This window comes from Pelecanus crispus, chromosome 5, assembly GCF_030463565.1.
Source record: "Pelecanus crispus isolate bPelCri1 chromosome 5, bPelCri1.pri, whole genome shotgun sequence".
NCBI classification, from domain to species: Eukaryota; Metazoa; Chordata; class Aves; order Pelecaniformes; family Pelecanidae; genus Pelecanus; species Pelecanus crispus.
In genome coordinates this window covers 21872433-21892402 of record NC_134647.1, presented here as the reverse complement: position 1 = coordinate 21892402, position 19970 = coordinate 21872433, and the positions used below count along the sequence as shown (strand labels likewise).

The 19970-nt window shown below is 35.2% G+C and overlaps 1 protein-coding gene across 1 annotated transcript in view; it reads left to right on the top strand.

Annotated features, from left to right (window-relative positions):
- TTC21B (tetratricopeptide repeat domain 21B) overlaps positions 1-19970 on the top strand; it is a 41932-nt gene that overhangs the window by 10150 nt on the left and 11812 nt on the right. The window contains exons 10-21 of the mRNA XM_075710713.1: positions 601-698; positions 1208-1408; positions 3300-3429; positions 3870-4027; positions 5389-5613; positions 6416-6654; positions 6973-7045; positions 8081-8191; positions 11226-11364; positions 13292-13398; positions 15951-16139; positions 19224-19334. Coding sequence (XP_075566828.1) covers positions 601-698; positions 1208-1408; positions 3300-3429; positions 3870-4027; positions 5389-5613; positions 6416-6654; positions 6973-7045; positions 8081-8191; positions 11226-11364; positions 13292-13398; positions 15951-16139; positions 19224-19334 — 1781 coding nt within the window. The remainder of the gene's footprint in view (positions 1-600; positions 699-1207; positions 1409-3299; positions 3430-3869; positions 4028-5388; positions 5614-6415; positions 6655-6972; positions 7046-8080; positions 8192-11225; positions 11365-13291; positions 13399-15950; positions 16140-19223; positions 19335-19970) is intronic.

Below are 19970 nucleotides of genomic sequence, written 5' to 3'. Positions count from 1 at the left end.
ATTACTTCTGATACAGTCCAGTTGCTGTCAAGAAAATGGAAAGTAAATATGGCATACTTGCCTCATGGATTTTTCCCCTGCATTTTTCTCCTTGACTGTGCCATTGCCTTCTAATCTGGAAGTTCAAATAGTACGAAAAATTTAGAGGGTAGGAGTGGTTTGTGTGTGTAGTTGGGGATGTGGTGGTTTTTTTAATTTCATTTTGTTTCTTGTACTTGTTCTGAGTTTAGAAGCCAAACTTTACATTGCCTCTACTTAGTCTAGAACCAGTTGAAGGTTTACTGTTTTAAACTTTGTAATATAAGAGATAAGATCTTTCCATGAAACTGCTTTATAGCATTGCATATATTAATGCAATGTGTATATTAATGCAAAGTTTATATTAATACAAAAGTACTCCAGAAGTATAAATTATGTATCATCTATCCTAGGCATTTCTAAGTACATAAAATCTGCATTACCATAACTCTTGATCTATTCTTTCTTCTCGTATCACCACTTTATGAAGAGGTTGAGGAGACAAAAAGTTAATTCTGGAAAACAAAGCATGTGCTTGACTAGGAAGATGAATCTGCAATAGAATGTTTAAATATGTTACAGGAATTATCCGTTGTCAGCTAATACAAGGGCAATTAGAAGATGCAGAGCAGCAGTTGGAGTTTCTTAATGAAATTCAACAGTCCATTGGGAAATCTGGGGTAGGAGACATCTTCCTTCATTAAAATACTTTGATTACAATCTGAATTGTGGTCTACTAGTTACTTCATGTTCTATATTTCAATCACTTGAGCAGAGCATTCTTAATGGAGTACCATTAAATCTAAATTTCAGTTTTTCTTCCTATCAATCTAAGTTAATGTGTTGCCTAACTTTGCGACACAAGGGTGTGTGTTTGCAGAGCAAAAACATCATTGCCTTCCTGCAGGGCTTTATCTCTGAAGATAAGTTTAAAATGTTAGGAAGGGAGGGATATTAATTATTTTCAGGATTTTGCACTCAGAAAAATTTAGAGCTTCTTGCACAAATTAAAGGAATACATTGATATAATAATCATCAGTGTCATTTACAGTGAATATACTAATTATCTTACAGTATCCCTGAATATAAAGAAGAAATGGTGAACAATTACGTAGTATTGTATGAGTAACAGATGAATGTATCTGGAACATGGAGAATGTTTTCTTTCTTTCTTTTTTTTTTTCTGTAGGAATTATCTTTCTTGCGTGCAGTCCTAGCTATGAAAAAACGTAAGAGACAAGAAGAAGTTATTGCCTTATTGAATGATGTTCTGGATACACACTTTTCATCTTTGCATGGTTTTCCTCTTGGTGTGGAATATTTTGAAAAACTAAACCCTGATTTCTTGCTAGAAATTGCTAGGGAATATCTTAATTTCTGCCCAGCCCAGGTAAGCAGCTGTAGATCACATCTGTCTGAAAATGGAACTTATTCTTGGATTTCATTTTGAGATTAGTTAATCATGAAGCAGAAACTTTAAAAAATTCCCTCTTAAAATGTGAATTTATTTGAAGTAAAAGTGTAAAAGGTTTAAGATATTATACCACTATTTAATCAAAATAACTGTGAAAATACGTCTTTTAAAAAGTGAGCAAGTTGCAATAATGACACCTGAGAAAACTTGGGATATTTGTTTAATGCAGTGTGTGTAAGAATTTACACTTTTTTAGTATCTCTTCTGATCAGGAAACTGTAATGAGCTATCTCAATATGAAACTAGGATGTTCACACTGATGATCCTATTCTTGAAATATTTTAGTCAGCTCAGGATATCTCTTCAATATACATGTGTTCTTTCTTCGTTTCAGTTTTTTTGTGTGTTGGTAACAATCAGTGGAATACTACTTTTTTTACATTATTATTACTACTAATTCCAAAGAAAAATCTTACTTAGATGGCTAATTTTCTGTGACTGAATTTGCTGCTTCAAGTTTTGGCAACAAACGCATGTAGAACTTAATAAATCGAATGGGGACCTGACACCTCTAAAGCAGAAGAAACACATTTAAAGCTTCTTTAAATAGTGACTTCCTTAAATAGATTGTTCTTCTGAAATAGCTGGGAGCCAACTCTTGTTATCCTGTCATTAGCAGATTTCTAGTGTAATTACAGAACCTTCCCATAAATATTTGTTTATGTACAGTTTTAAAATCTAACAGGCAAACAAGTAATTTTCCATTGTTATCATCTGTAATGAAATGGTAATGTTTGAAAGTCTAAAACATCAGTAGCAATGACAATTTTGTGTCACAGATGGAGATAAATAAGAAGTATCATTCTATGAGGTAGTGTCTTGTCTGAAGATTTCCCTGGGGGTATATTTCAGAAGTACTTAATGGCAATGGTGGTTTTTAATTTGAAATGAGAACTGTTTTTCCTGAACTATTGTCCATAGAAAGATTTGCAAAATAAAAGATAGGCCTTTCCTGAAGTTTCATTATCCCTGTATTGCAAAAAGGAGTTTGTGGTATTAGAAAGTGAGGAGTTTAGCCAGGTGCTGGAGGCTTCCAGTTTGATAGTGAAGGATTACTGCTTCCCCAGGGCATCAGTCCTGTGGAAATGCCAGCTGTAAACAGAAGGATCTTTAGGTTGCCTTTTCCTTTTTTTATGTGTAACAGTTAGCAGCTAGCTAAAGTAATAGAGGGAAATAAACAGCATTTCTGATAAAGTCCCTTCCAACCCAAAGCATTCTATGATTCTATGATAATAATAATGAGCAACTAAAATGTGGTACATTGTACTAGCAGTTTGCATGAAAGTAGCTATTTCTCAGCTGCTCTTTTCAGTTTGTTGCTAGCAGTATGGATATGTTCTGTGGTGTGGAATGAGGGAAGGAGGGTCAGGACCAGAACCTTGTCTTCTCATCGTTCTGGTCACTCATTCCAACTTCACCTCTCTTGAAATTTAGTTCATGTCACCATTGTGTTGGATGAGTTGGCATGGTAATTCAGCATATGTTGCCAAATGTTTATGGACTGACTCTTCAGCTTATGTCAGGTCTGAAGTTTTTTATCATTCTTGAAGTCCTGGCTGTCTGGTGTTCCTGCTGATATCAAGAAGTTGCCCCCCTTAAATCTAAAACATTTTTATATTCCTTCACAATGACAGCTTTTAGCGTTTTGGGCTGAAGAAAATAACAATGTTTGCTATTGCACATTAGTTTAAAGTGAAGCTCAGACTTAGAGTGAAATCTAAGTCCAAAACCTATCAACTGAAGTGTTGTCTCTTGTTTGTGTTTTGGTGTTTGAGTGTGGGTTTTGTTTTTGTTTTTTAACTCCTAGCCTGCAAGTCCTGGGCAGTCTTCTTCACCGCTTCTCAAGCACTGTGCTTCTGTTCTTGAAACTGTGGTAAAAACTGTGCCTGGTCTTCAACAAGCTGTCTTTTTAATTGCAAAAGTGAAATACTTGTCAGGTAATAGTTACATGAATGGTTAGCTACCTACCTCTTTAGTTTCTCTAATATAAAAAATTAATATCACAATTTTAAATCATAATGAGTATTTTTCTTTCACTGCAGGCCACTGCATTACAGCTAAGAGAAGAACATTTGCACTGCCTTTCTTTGATTTGTATAAGCATATCTTAATTGTACAGACACATAAATATGATTTTTTATCTGTTGCTTCCAAAAAAGATCACTGATTGAATGATTCACAGGTGGAACAATGGGAAAATATCTTACCTTTGACTTGGTTTTGATTTCATTTCATAGCCAAATAATACTTCATATATGAGTTTATTCACTAAATGCTCACATTTATTTAAAAAAAAATTGGAGAATAATTAATAAATGCTCTATATTTAACCTCTGTATTTCATATCAGCTGCTCTTTCTCTTTTTTAACTTCCTAGGGGATATTGAAGCAGCCCATAGTAATCTACATTACTGTCTTGAAAGGAATCCTTCTTACGCAGATGCACACTTACTGATGGCCCAGGTGTATTTGGCTCAAAACAATCCTAAACTATGTTCTCAATCCTTGGAACTTTGTCTGAGCTACAATTTTGAGGTGAGTTGGACAAAAGAATGAAACCATTTTATTCACTCAGTCATTGGAAGTTGTATGTTTTTGTATATAATAATTTTTAAACTGAACTTTTTGTGACTCTTCCATTACGAGTTTAATATCTAAATGTTTATATGAACATGGTATCTGAATATTTATCAAAGAAATGACCATAAGGACAAAACTAATACCTTATTACAACATATTGAAATTGTTTTGAAATACAGAAGAAAAAAATGGTAGCTTTTTCTCAAATCCTTACATAAATATTAAAAGCATACTATAAACAGAATTTGTAATTCCAGGCTAACCTTGCAGCAGTCTTTAAAAGCCAGCATAGAAGGACTTGAAGAGTGATCCAATGTCACTTCTGGATTTTTGCACACATGTACAATTGCTCATGAAGATATGCTCAGATGCATGAGGGGATCAGAAAGGGTTTGTAGTTACCTCTTGACAATTCATGCTGCATTAAGCACTCCAAGTGTTGAGAGAGTAGCCATGTGCTATGCTTTCTTCCATTAATGTCACAACTTTGTCCATCTTTTCTGTCCCTTCAGGAGCAAATTTGGTAAATTAAGCACTCTATTAGAAAACTTTCACTGTTTTGCAGTAGTCCTCAACAGTTTTATTTCTTGGGGCTAATACATTGCAGCATGGGATTTTTGATTTGTTGACATAGGTGGAACTTTATGTATGATAAACACTGAGTTGGGAACACTCTACACAGCACTCATTAGGTCCGAGTTGTGCTAAGTCTCTTGACGTAGCTTAGCTGGAAAGCGATAAACTGCCATTTCCTTGCATGCACGCTCTCCCTCTTGGTTCCTTCCTCCAAGTGATGCAAGAAAGCTGAAGATTAACCATCTAGTTAGGAGACACTGAGGTGCTTGCAACTTTGTACACAGTAATGTTTCCCTTATCGACATTTCCTTCTCATGTGAAATATGTTTTAAGAAGGTGGAGAAATGGCAGGCAGGGCTTGTGCCAAACAATGATTGTATACTTCTTTTAATTAATAGCTTAATGAAGTCTGCATACAGCAGTGTGGAAGATGCTTAAAATCCCTTAAAATTCAGTCTAATTTCAAATAATATTGTAATGAATGTTTTTTCTATCCCAAAGTCTCATCTCATGTAATAGTTTTTCTTTTTTAATGAAAACCTTAATTACTAGTTTGCATTCTCTAATATTTTCTTAAGTAAATTACTGAAATTGAAATTGGATATATTTGGAGGAAAGAAGGAACTGAGGTCAATACTTTAAAAAAAAAAAAATCTTCTTTCAAGGGGTTTGAATACTATGCATAAAATAAAATTTGGAAACTCCTTATATCTTTTTTTTTTTTTTTTTTTTTAAATTAGGTGAGAGAACATCCTGTTTATCACTTAATTAAGGCCCAAACCCAGAAGAAGATGGGAGAATTATCAGAAGCTATTAAGACCTTACAGATGGCAAAGAATTTGCCTGGAATGAGAAAATCTACAGCTTCCTCAAAAACTAAAGGAAAAAGAATTGAAATTGATGCAAGTGATCGTGTGTCTGTCTTCCTAGAGTTAGTAGAAGCTCATCGTTTGAATGGAGAACTGGTATGATGGCAAATTTGTTAAGATGTAATACACACCTGAAAACAATTTCCTCTTCACGTTAACAGAAGTGTCTGTCCTCATTAGTTCAGAATAGAAAAGCATCGCTTCTCTTACCAAGAGGATTTGCTTGGTAAAATTTCCAAGATGTTAATATCTGACTTGACAGCTTGTACCTTAAATTGTACAGAGGAAAAAAAAACTTAACTTGCAGGAGCTCAATTTTGAGTCTACAAAACCCCTTTTAATTTTGAGGAGGAGATGCTGTTGATGTTCGTTTGCTGGCATGTAGATTCTTGTTTTGCTGTCAGAATGCTATTAGAAATATTTTTGGATCGTGTCCTTATCATTGCATAGCAGCATCCTTACTATCATCTGTATCTTAATAAACAGTAGGACACTATGTATGTATAAGACTGTAAGAGAAGCCATACAATTGTGTAGTTGAGCGTGACCTCTGGAGGTCATCCTGCTCAAAGCAGGAGCTGTTAGAGCAACATGCTAAAGGCATTGTCCAGTTGAATTTTGAGCATCTCCTTGTATATATGCAATGCAAATATTATTTTCTCTACTAAAACTTTTTCTGGTGGTTTATATCACATAAATCCTATTTACAAAATCAAGAGGAAAAAAACATACATTTTTAATTTTTAGCAAAACAAATGGATACTATGGTTTGGGTTTTTTGTGGTGTTTTTGGTTGCTTTGTGTAATACCCCCAGACATTCATTTGCTTATGATGCCTTTATTTTTGGCTGCTCAACAACAGGAAATATGTTAATTCTGTTGGTTTTATTATTTGCAGCATGAAGCTGCTATAATACTGCAAGATGCCATTAATGAATTTTCTGGAACTCCTGAGGAACTAAGAGTTGTGATTGCAAATGCAGATCTGGCAATTGCTCAAGGAGATGTTGAACAAGCCTTGACTATGCTCCGAAATATTACACCTGAACAGCCTTACTTTGTCCAAGCTAAAGAAAAAATGGCAGATATTTATCTTCAGTACAGGAAAGATAAGAAGTTATATGCTGGCTGCTATAGGTAAAAGTTTGGGGGGTGTGTGTATATATTTTCCTAGTTAATGGTAGCATGGTGAGCTCATTTTTTCCCTTTCTACTTTCTACTACAATAAGTCAGAAATATTTAGTGACATAATGAATTCATTTGAGTAAGTGTTGTAACATTTAAAACAGTAATTGGAAGTCCTATTTTGGAAAGATATCCGAGATTTTTTTGTTTTCAGAAATAATGAAAAACTGGCATCTGCAGAGGGTAAAATTGTTGTGCCCTATTTGTTGTTGTTTAGATACCAGTATTGACATGTTAAATATTGAGCAAGGTTCTGTGTTCTGTTTCCAGAGACCTAGTAGAAAAACTGCCAAGTGCTCATACTTTTCTTCTTCTTGGTGATGCATACATGAATATTCAAGAGGTAAGTGCTTGCTAGAGATGAATAGAATGATTGAGTCATTTGTTGACTTTGGCAAGTTGAGACAATGTAGCATGCTGACTCTTATTGATTGGTAGTTGGCAAACAGAAACTGCTTTAGGATGTAAAAAAAATGTAATTACTGGCTGCAAATGTAACTGTTCTAAGTTCAAAGAAAAAGCTGTTGAAAATGCATTTCTGCTAATAGCTGGGTGAAAGTCAAGGAGAGAATTTTCTCTGGAAGAACACTGACCCATAATACTGACAAAAATCTAATGTGAGAGCTAAATTAAAATCAGAAAGAAGTTGGAGATGTTTAGAAAAGTTCTGAAGGTTAGAATAATTCTAGGTAACTTAGTTGTCACATTGAAAGTTTTATTTTAAAATTTTAAATTACTGAATTCCTATCATTTTTTTTACATCCTTTGCTTTCTTGATGAACTGGAAATGTTATTCAGTATTTGTAGAAGACAATGTAGTCAAGTGGACATAGGAATTTGAAGGATATACATTTAAATATTTTGAAAGAATAGATTGGGTTAGGACATGCAACTAATAGTTTAGATTATTAGTTTGGGGATCTGTACGTGATTAATTGTTGTTTACTTATTAATGTTTGTGTGTGTTTTTCTCCTTCATGAAGAATTATAAAGCAAAAGGGAATTTGTTTAGATCTGCCATAACATGGCTAGAGGAGAGAAATGGATGATCGTCCAACACAGTAATAAGTTTGCATAAGTTTGTTAACTAGTGAAAACTGTAGTAGAGAAATATTTGGAAAAAAAAAAAATCAGGTTAATTCATACTCATTTGTTTGCAAAGTTCTCCCCACATTCTGTTTTAGCGTGGAAATGTAAATTTACATGGGCTTTACACTTCCTGCAATTTAATAGTGACCATTCTTCTCTTAGAAGTATTGTAGCTGATGAACCAGTAGTACTTGGCAGTCATTCCTGGAGGTGTTAGCAGATTATGTTTTCTTCATACACTTTTTATCTTAATCCTTGACTTCTGTGTTTTTATCTTTTACTGTTGAAGCCTGATGAAGCCATAGAAGTCTATGAGCAGGCCTTGAAGAAAAATCCAAAAGATCCAGCATTAGCAAGTAAAATTGGAAAAGCCCTAGTCAAAACACATAACTATTCAAAGGTATTCTATAAGTACTGTATTAGGCTAAGTAAGTATTGTGTCCATTATTGTCAACATGTGAGCTTTGCCTGATTTTGTTTTCAGGTTGGGTAGAAGAAGCATTTCACTTTAAGCACTAAACAGACTTTATATCCTGAAAGTAAGTTTGTAGATCCCCTTCACAATATCTGGTCAGTCAGCCTTGTGGCCCTTGCACAGGACAGGGAAGGGAAGAAAGTATTTTGGGACAGCCTGGGAAGGAAGCAAGCAGGGCTGTAATGCTGGGGAAATGGTGTGATTGTACTCTTAGTGCTTACATACAGCAATCCTGAACTTGGGTCTTTTATGTTTTGTTTACATCTCAGCCTTTTAATACAATGTTCTTAAATAGTCCCCGTGTTGCCAAAAAGACTTAACTGTTTTGTGCTTACAAGCACAAGTTTAAATTGCAGAGGAATTGGTGCCAACTTCCTAACTTTCACTACCTGCTCTTTTTTCTAGTCACTTGTATTGAAATAACAAACAGTAAATGGGTACAGAAAGTGCCTGGGAGACAAGTAATAGAAACGGCTCTGTGCTTTGTTTCAGCAGCACCTCTTCCATAAATGCTTAGCACAATATTCCTCTGTACTTCTGGAAGTTATTTCAAATAATGGTCTCTCTATCTCTCTTGGGCCTGGAAGAAGTTAGGAGGAGGGCCATGAAGATGATCAGGGAGCTGGAGCACCTCCCCTATGAGGACAAGCTGAGAGAGTTGGGGTTGTTTAGCCTGGAGAAAAGAATGCTCCGGGGAGACCTTATAGCAGCCTTCCAGTACTTAAAGGAGGCCTACAGGAAAGATGGGGAGGGACTCTTTATTAGGGAATGTAGTGGTAAGATGAGGGGGTAATGATTTTAAACTGAAAGAGGGTAGATTTAGATTAGATATTAGGAAGAAATTCGTTACTGTGAGGGTGGTGAGATACTGGAACAGGTTGCCCAGAGAAGTTGTGGATCCCCCTCCCTGGAAGTGTTGAAGGCCAGGCTGGGTGAGGCTTTAGGCTTTGAGCAACCTGATCTAGTGGATGGTATCCCTGCCCACGGCAGGAGGGCTGGAACTAGATGATCTTTAAGGTCCCTTCCAACCCAAACCATTCTATGATTCTATGAAATCTGTTTTCTGCCTTGGATTCAGGACAGGACTATTAGCTCTCATCATCACTTCTTGTCAGGCTTAATACTGATTGAAGGTTCTGGTCTGAATTTGTGTATTACCAGCTTAGATAAGTGACACTGCACAGACTCTTTCAATCAATGTACTAATATGCCATCATCTTATTTGTTTAAAATTGCATGTTTACTACCGTTGTGTCAGGAGGTCGCCTGAGGAGAAGCATGGTGTTAGCTCCATAGAGTAAACCCAACGGCTCTCCATCTTCTGGGAATGTCTATTTAATAGATTTTTTTTTTTCAGAAAGACAATTAATGACCAAGCAAGTTACCAAGCAGTGACTAGGGAGTTCTGTTGCACAGAAATCCAGCTACAGATTTCTTATTGTATTGGATGTGAAATAGTCTGTTGTTCCAAGGAATATACAGTTTTTATATTTGTGATGTATGAGCTGGTTCTTGCATATGCACAAAGTGATTAGCCAACTGCACTTCAGGTTGGATAGAAGGAAGCCTTTCACTCTAAAGCATTAAATAGTCTTTTTATCCTGAAAGTAAGTTTGTAAATGCCCTTCAAAATACCTGGCGAAAGGCACAGTTACACATTAGTGGAGACAAATCTGGTGAATTGTAGTTCTGGTGACTTGCAGGTTATGTGGCTTTGGGCCTGCACTCAAAAACATGTTTAATTATTTCTCCATTGACCCAGTCTTGTTACATCCCCTAGCCTTAACATTGGCTGGGAGAGTAGCAATAGGGGCTTTAACTTATTGTAGGAAAAACAGAAGAAAATGTTTGGGGAGAACTTGCAGGAGCAAATAATTTTATTTGGGCCACCTCAAACTACTCGAGGGTGTGTCCAAATTGTGTTTTGTGTTTGCACCATTTAGAATTTTCACTTGCTTCTGTTTAGGTCAGTATTACAAGCAGCTCAGTATATGATTCCTATCTTGCTCCATGATACTTCAGACCTTTTTTGTGTGTGTGTAATAATCTAATGTACTGTAAGGGTTCCTAGAGTTGCTATAGAAAAACTTGCAATCAAAATGTGATGGGTGTTTTATGGACCTTAATTTTTTTATTTTGAGGCTTCAGCTGTATTATCCTTAGGATGCTTAAGCCTAAATAGGTAACCTGCCTGATATGTGCATTATTATGAATGTTTAAACATGTTCTATTTTAAAACAATTAAAGTTCATAAAATATTTCAAATTCACTTTGGAAATGTAAATTCTCATTTTTCCCTTTACTTAGAGAAGCAACATCCTATTTTAAGACTAAGTTGTTCTTTGAAGTGGTTTTTTTTTTAAACTTAGGGAATAATAGTTTATTGATCCAGAACATTGCTTCTTTTCTTGAGTAAATATTTGTCTTTTTTAATTTATATGATTGTCAGTTTTTATGTTTAAAAATACAAAGAGAAGACTCCTTTTGGTTAGATTATGCTTTGTTGGTATTTTTAAACTTTACATTACTTCTTTTATCTTCACGTTTTTCATGTAGACTTTGGGAAAATATTTGTCCTTTGTATACAGTAAAACAGAACTTTCTAACTCCAGTCTGACTGGAATTATACAACTAATGAAAATGTCATTTAATTGGCAGTGATCCTGTCAAAGGTAGAACATGATAATGCAGTTAGGCTATGTAAATGCATGTTTATCAAAATGTGGGCTCTAGTTATTCTATTTATCTTTAATTTGGCATTACATTTTTAGAAGCCTGAACTTGCAACTAAATAACATGTTTTTTAATACAGTATTTATTAGAAATTACTTGGTTACAAGAGAAGTGAAGAAAGTAGAGAAAACTCAAAGCAGCATGTCATTAAATACCTAAGTAGCAAGGTTATTGTCTTTAAGATTTGTCTTTAAATAATACTCAGATTTTTGTTTCTTCTTTTTAGGCAATCAGTTACTATGAGGCTGCATTGAGAAGCGGTCAACAGAATTTCCTTTGCTATGATTTGGCTGAGCTTTTAATGAAACTGAAGCAGTATGAAAAGGCAGAAAAAGTACTTCAGCAAGCTCTAGATCATGAACCTGGTAGGAATGTTATTAATTTACAGCAAAATTTAATACAATTTCTACTGTTGTGTTTTCTGCATGGTTCTAAAGGAATAAACAAGTTCCATATAAACTCTTTTTTGAATGTAAAATACAGGAAACTATTAAATAATAAATGCCCTTTAAAATAAACTTCGCTTACATTTAAAAGTGCTTTTTCCAGGACTTTTAAACTTGGAACATCTGTGATAGACAAAGTCAGTAAATACAATAGCAGAGCTCCACATATGCAAGGTTCTTTCTCTTCTGTGCTAACACATGTTCTGATTCTGAATTAATCAAGTATAGATGAGTCATTCCTGCTGTTAGGGAATGATTATTTAGGTGGTAAATGCTACCCAGTATCCTTCAGGGCAAAGAGATTGAACTGGTTGAAGATGTCTCTTAGGACCCTCATTTACATGTTAGGAATATGCACTTACAACGCTAAAAATTTTGGAATTTTTTTCTTGTTTTTGTTAAAAGGCAATTAAGAATTTTTCAGGTGTTTAGTGTGAGCTATTGAGCTATACCCTTAATTGAGGATCTTTTTGCAGTGGTTTAATTATATTGTTAATTTCTGTGGCTATTTAAATACAGAAACAATTAGTATTATCAAGTCTTACTGCTAGTCCCTTCTGTAAGTTTTTCTTATGTCACTATTTTACTGGTCTTTCATACTGTGCAGGGGAGTGTTAGTTTTCTGTCTTTTTTTCTTTACTTTTTACTGAAAAAAAATCCTCTGATTTTAATGTTATATTCGTGTCTTAGCTAAGCCTTTGAGGATCTGGCTAATCTAATAATCATGCTCAAGACAGCTTGATCTTCGAGTGTGGACAGATAAATTAGCAGTAAATACTGTTTGCCCCATGTACTTTAAAATCTTATCTTTAATCTTGCAATAAAGCAAAAAAGTACATAAGCCCATATCCTTTTTGTATGTCTCTGATATATATGCATTCTCTACGTGGAAAAAAAAGTGTATCTCATTGGCTGATTGGGAAACTTATTGAAGAGTTTAATTTTTTTTTTTTTTTTAGAAGTGCTAAAATATCCTTCATTGGTGAAAAAAATGAAATGTGGGAAGTGTACTGGAGGGAATGATCTTACATGGTTGGCTACATGGCTTAGTCTCTGATTTAGAATAGTGTGTTGCAACTACAGCACTTTGAGGAGAGTTTACTAATAGAGTATAGCTCAATATACTTAGATTTCTTATAATTTTAATAAAGATAAAACATGGATTTTGGTGGCTTTTATGTTTTAATACGGAACTGTGGTCAAGATACCACTTTGTCAATAGACTAAAATGAATACAAGAGATTGAGGGAGAATTTGTATTCTTCAAATATTATTTTATGCATATATATCTTAACCATTATTCAAAAGTAGCTTGCTGCTTTTTGTGTAGATACTGAAATAGTTAAAATAACTGTTTATATTCACACCTGTTCCAGACTCTGGCAAAAGAAAGGTAGTTTGAGGTCTGACTAGAAATTTCATCAAACAATCTTAGGCTTTTCGGGTGTACGGTAGCACTCATTGAATCAATTTGGACATTTTTCATTGACTTTGAAGAGGATTTAGACAAGACATGTCAGGAGGGGCTTTATTTCCTGTCCACTTAAATCAAAAGCTTTTCTCTCGTATTTCTGAGAACGTAAGTAGACTAGACAGTCAATTTTTTTGTATTCTTTTTGCATCTTGCAATGTCTTTGGCATAAATCTCGCTCTGTTTGTAGGTTGTAATGTTTACTCTGCCCACTAACAACACACTGAGTCAAATCGCAATCCTAAGTACATAAGATTGAGCTGTGAACTCTTCACTTAAGCTCTTGCCTGGAGTATGTAGAGATCTTCATCTTTCTTTGACTTTACCAGGATCAGTTCTTACACGAATCATGTTTGTTTAATGTAATTCTTATAGTTAATGAATTGTCTTCTCTGATGGAAGATGGACGTTACCAGGTGCTACTGGCAAAAATTTACAGCAAAATGGAGAAGATTGATGAAGCTATTGTTTCATTACAACAGGTAAAGGGGAAAAATAACCCCTATGAAAGCTTGCAATGTCCTCACTCTTAATCCTTGCTTTCACTTTTATCCCAGATTCTAACCATGATATTTTTGTGAATAAGGAAAATGCCTACCTGGTAGGGATAAAGCACCGGTGACTGGTGTGAAATGTAAAGGACGTAAGTGCTTAGAAAGCCTAAGCTTTTAGTGAGCAGGGTTACCTGAATTTTAGAACAAATTGCAGGCTTTTTCTGGAAGCCTGCATTCGTACTATGCCTTAATTTGTGTGTGAAGCATAGTTTTAGCAGAGCAGGTGAAAACAAAATTGGCTATGGGGACAGCTAGATTACATATCTTTAGCTCAGCATTGAACACCACTCATAACAATCTGGAACAGCTTTCAGTGACCACCTGTCATTTTGTTATACTGCTGTTTATTTTAAATAGCAATAATAAGATCCGTTCATTCTGGAGTTTAATATTGTCACTCAGACTGAGCCTTGAGAGAACAAAGTTGGAAGCTAGAGATAATTTGATCCATTTAGAAGATGCTTTCTCAACACAAAGGTTGGGTCAGTACATTCCCTTCCATTATACCTCTACTCTGTTACAGAAACAGTAAGCCTTGGTGGTATCTTCTGACCAGCAAGAAAAGTAATTTATGTAGATTGGTTAGAAAGATAATTGTACATAAGAGTTAAAATCCTACTGATACTACTATTTAATCTGTTGTTAAATTCTTACTTCTTTATTCCTTATAATGTACTTTTTTCTTTCTCAAAGTTGACTTCCCCCTATTCTCCTTTAGTAAATTTCACCCAAAGCAATCTACGTCTCTTTTCTTGACTTCTTTAGTTCTTTCTCACTATATCTCACTATATCACACTTTAAAAACTTTGTGTTTGTGTCTCTTCCCTTTTTTCTTTTGTTGTTGGTTTTGTTACTGCCCTCAAAACTGTCCTTTCTTGTACCTGTTCTGTTTAAAATCTTTTCCTGCTCCTCCTTCTTTTGCTGCCACATTCATTTACACACAACCACCTGTATTTTAATTATTTCAGCAGGACTAACTGGTCGGTCATGTTATTGCCTCTTCTTAAACAGATTTCTTCCTGTGGTTTTCAGAGTGGTGTTAGAAGTTCTCCCCAGATATTTATGTTTTAATTCTCCTTCCCTGCTAGGCAAAATGGTAGGGGGGCAAGAAGAAGCAGAATATTAGTGCTTCCTTCTTTTCAACTTGTGAACTTTTAAATGAGCGAAGCAGCTATTCTGAGATTTTATTTCAATGATAAGATAGTTACAAAACTGCTTGAGCAGAAAGAGGGAATCTCCTGTGTGTTAAATGGCTAGAATTCCAGCTGAAGTCAAAGAAAACTGAGCAGGCATAATCGGAATTGGGCATAGCTCTTTCTTTATTTGCCCTCTTTTGGGACATCTGCTATTAACAAACTGCTCTATCTCCATGCTTCTGGTACACTTTTCTTAATCACTCCCTAAATGAAGGACCTCAGAAAACAAAATTTGAAGGATTTTTTGCCCCTGTTTTTTCCCCCCTGAGTTTTCTGTGCTTAATAAAGGAGTTAAGTGTACACACCTTCTGGGTTTTGGCCTTTGAGGTCTTGTTTATACACCTTATCAAAAGCTTAATTTTAGGGGGGGCTGGGCAGGAAAAATGTGTGTAACGCTTCTATTGAATATTTTTGATGTAGGAAAGTAGCGTGGAGACTAAGGAAGTTCTTAATAGGTACCCATGGAGATGATGATAAAATTGTTCTAAGCAAAACTATAGGGCTTGTGCAAAAGCATTGCTTTACTCTTTAATAATGAGGCTTTGTTCAATGATGTCCTACACCAGCATTTTTTGTGATTACAATTCTGCTAGTAGTTATAAATTGGAACACAACCATTTGAATTGGGGAAGAGGTTAGTTATAAATAGTGCAAGGCACAGAAATATGTGGGAAATTTTACACCAATGAAAATGTGTCATCTTTATTCAACTGAATGTGTTTGACCTAAATATTCCTTAGATGGAATATTAAATGAGCTTGTTCATACCACCCTTTTCTTCAAGTACACAAGGGGTAAACTGGATCACTCCCCATCTTTTTGCTTCTATGTCCTGTTCCTTACATTTCACAAAATACTGTATGTATGATTATCTCAACGTTATGTTCTATAAAGTGTAGATTATATATTATTGGATTGGCATGCAGTTGTCATAAGGAGTATTTTAGAAAAAGTATATTGGGATTCCATCTTCTTGAAAGTGTTGAACACTAGGTTGCTTTTCAGTATGTTTCTAATGTGAATTTTAGGGAAGCAAGGCAGTTTGAGACAGGTTGTTGAGGGAGACATATTGGGGGGGGGTATTTTGTTTTGCTTGTTTTCATTGATGTTTTTTATAGCAGAGATGTTTTTGCCTGCGTTTTTATTATTTGGGGGCTTTCATCTATAAAATACATTGTATGCTTATAGAACCTTTTAAAAATGTAATTGCATTATTTAAGAGTAGATAATACAAAATTCATTCCTTTGAAAACTTTTGACTGTTCACTCTTTTCCCTACACTAGGCTCGGGAATTACAAGCCAGAGTGCTTAAACGGACTCAAATAGAACAGCTGGATGCAGTTCCTGCACAGAAACAGTTAGCGGCTGAAATTTGTGCTGAGATTGCAAAACATTCTACAGCCCAGCGAAACTATGAAAAAGCAATTAAATTTTACAAAGAAGCTCTTGTTCACTGTGAAACCGATAACAAGGTCAGTTCTCCCTCTGACTATTTTGCATTGTTTTTCCATTCAGCTTTGATACCTAACAATACATTTTTCCAATTATCCACAGTGTAGAAGTATATTTACAATTATTTCTGCTTTATGATATACATAGAGCTTTGAACTTTCTCCCCTTCAGTGCTTATCGTGGTAAAATAGTTGTATGTACTGCTAATTTCTGTCTCTTACACAAACTCTTGATTCAAGTGGTGGTCTGCATGCACTCAGAGTTGATCATATAGTGAGCCTGTCTTTATGTACCAGTTGAGGATGTGTGAAGTGTGGCATGGTAATAATGGAGACTGTTTCAATCTTGCTTGTTGCCTGTCCTCTGGAATGAAGTCCTAGTGATTTTGGTCGGTTCAGACAATTTCTGTCTCTTCTGTATCTGTTTTAGCAGTTTTAGACTTCTATCTGGACTTGGTAGGATTCCGATTTTTAGTCACAAAATGTTGATGTTGAGCAGTGATTATTGCACTGCTTCTCTACTCCCTGGACTGTCTCTTCCCCACAAGTCTGACTACTGATAAATTCTGGTAAATTTGAGCTTATTTTTACCCCCCTCTTCCTCCTTCTCTTTTCATAGCCCTGGGTTTTAGAGATAAGAGAGGGAGAAGCAAAAGGCTAAGAAATTTATAATGAGCACCAAAATTAAGTGTCAACTTTAGTGGTTTTTTAGATTATAAATAAATACAATTTTTGTCAAATTTCCACGATTTTGTAGCATAAGTGTGTTTATATATTTAGGTGTATGTGAAGACTTCTTATTTTACTGCTTCTTATTGCACAGCTGTCAGATTCACCAGCTGCTAAATTATAAGCATCTTGCCTGGTTTTAATACTTGAACTTATGTGTTGTGGTTTCAAGAATCTAGGTCCTTCCTGAAGCTACAACTTCAGCATCTTTGAGACAGGCTTTCCTCAAGGCATCTTGTAAGAATGATAAGTAGAAGAAAAATAAATTGGGAGAGGAATAAAACCATCCTTGAAATCTGCAAAGGAGGGTGACTTCCCCATTCTATCATTAAGAGCAAGGAGACTGCCTGTCATAGTACAGGTACAGCTATGGCTTTTGTGGTATGCCATCCCAGTAATTCAGTATCAAAGCCTTAATCTTTTTTCTTTCACACCAGTACTGAAATACCAGCATGGCATTTCCCTTCAATTCTTGCTAAAATCGTACTATTGAGAGATTCCCATTGTTAGAAGATACGCTGTGCACTGACATGTGTGCTGAATGTTTGTTAGATGCACTTACTGTAGATTTTTGCTTTAATCTTACTTTGCTAGCAACATGGAATACAATGACATCTTAGAAAAATCTAAGACAATTTCTGATTAAGGACTTGTTCCCTGCTTTTAGAGTACTGAAAGCAAAATCCTTTTGGTTATCCACAACTAGTATAAATGCGTCATCTCACTCTATTTCTACAGTTTCAGTAGGTTTGAACTTGTTTTCTTCCCCTCATTTTTAAAAACATTGCTAGTACAAGGTTGGAATTGAGTTCTTTTAGATTACAAAATATTCATTTGAGTTGTTAAATACCTGCCTCTTTCTTGATGTTTTCACAGAGGTTACTTTCCTTAAAATTACGTATAGAAGTACTGGAAATTCCTTTGAAGCTACCTGTATCTTGTTTCATCAGAACAAAATCTCCTGTATTCTAGCCAAAGTAACCCAAAACAGTTTTGAAATGTTGCATTAAACAAATTATTCAGCTAAATGGGAAGACACTGCAGTCCACGTTATAAGGGGTTTGGGTTGTGTTGTTTTGTTTCATTTTACATAGTTAAATCTGGTAGGTAGTACCCTACCTCATTTCTCTGACCAGATAAGAGGCGATGCAGCTTCCAGATGCAGGCTTGAAGTGGATCACAGACTGCATCAAGCACATAATTTCAAAGTATCATTGTTTGGGTTGGGGTTGAAAACTTAAGAGTCCACTTCCAGTCACTAAAATCTATTACAGAAGTCCAGTTTAACTGGCATTCTTCCCTGACATGCCCAAGGCAGGAAGTGTCCCTTGACTAGCAGACTGCTTTTTGGTCTTCCACTGTGTTATACATATAAGAACACTGGCTTGAAGAAAGCTTTCATAATTAAAATTTGTACATGCATGCTATCTCTGTAGCATTTCAATGCTTACCCACCTGCCTTTCTGTTTCAGAATTATATAGTATATGTTTGAATATGTAAATAACAGGAAGTAGGAAGAAAACAGTTGTTAAATATTACGCAAGTAGCCTTCATAATCCTGAACAGGATGTTCAAAACACTATTTTGATTCAGAAGTGCCTTTCACAAGTGTAACCAGAGGGAGAATTGCAGTGCAGTTATAAATGCTTCCCTTTTAAAAACAAAATCAAAACACTATTTAAAATTAAGCAAGTGTGACATTGCTTACTGTTTGTCTACTGCTAATTTTACTTTGTGATTGGTTTAACTCCTGTTTGCTTCAGTGAGAACTTGATTAAATCTGTAGTAACTCTTGTGTTATAAACTTTTCTGTGGCATTTTATTCAGAACAGTCTATGATGGGAACTTCAGCCTTAAGGATGCATGCTTGTGCACAGTTCAGTTTGTTAATATTTATTCTGCAATTGCTTGCCAGAAATGGATCCACATATGGTCTTAATGTGGTAGGCTTGGAAATGCAAATAAGAAAAACTGTTTCTGCTGGAATTTGCTTATACTCCAAAACTAATTAGTGAATGTTAATGAGGTATTGCTTCTGTCACTGAATGTAAAACTGCTTGTGTTTACATTTTTTTCCAAGAAAATTATTCTTACCAAAATACTGTAGTCTTCAGAGCAATACTATCTGAGCAGCTATTTCCAATATACCAGAATATCCCTCTGGAGAAGAAAAGTTTATCTGTTTTAAAGGTGAGGGAATGGAAATGCATTAAATTACTTGACCAAGAGCCCACAGGAAACAACAGAGAAAGCACTCTCTTTAGAAGAGAAATAATATTTTCCTGAGGCTCTGAAATCTCAGGTTAATACTTGTAGAACTGAACCAGCTTTCTTTAATCTTTGAATTGCATATAGTTAAAAATGTTAATCTACAGGCAATGTTGGAACTTGCACGTTTGTATCTTGCACAAGATGATACTGACGCCTGTCAACATCAGTGTTCCTTACTACTGAGGAGTGACCAAGATAATGAAGCAGCAACAATGGTATGTGCTATTATACTAATCCTATATCAGAAGTTTTTTTGACATTTGTGTCTGCAATGTGATGGATCCATGAAATACTAATTTTAAGAAAGCCTACAGCTTCTGATTTCAAAAAACATGCGACAGACCCATTGCAACAAAATGTTTTTCTGTTTATGCTGGATAATGATTCAATATGAATTTTCTAGCAATCATAGCCTTTGTTTTATCTCAATGCAAAAATGTGTGTTTAAAAGTACTAGTAGAGGAAAAAGTGGTAGTTGTAAGATTGACTAAAGTATGGCTTAATGCATGTTCTATTAACAATTGACTAATGGTCAGGGAAGAAGTTATTTTTCCAGCACAGTAATATTAAAGCAAGTATCTAAAAAAACTTCCAGAAAGAAAGAACTGTGTACTTGCGGTGGTTTTAGATCCTTATACAATCACAGTTAATCATATTCCTACTTAACCATTTTTATTCACAGCTACAGATTCTCTGTACAGGATTGTTATATGTCTTGGCTTAAAAGACAGCTCAATAAACCGAGCAACTTTCATTTTAACACATTAGGAGCAAAATGATTTTAAGATGGGAATAATTTTTTTTCTCACAGCAGTCTTAACATCTGGAGTTTATCCTAGTGTGGTTCAAGG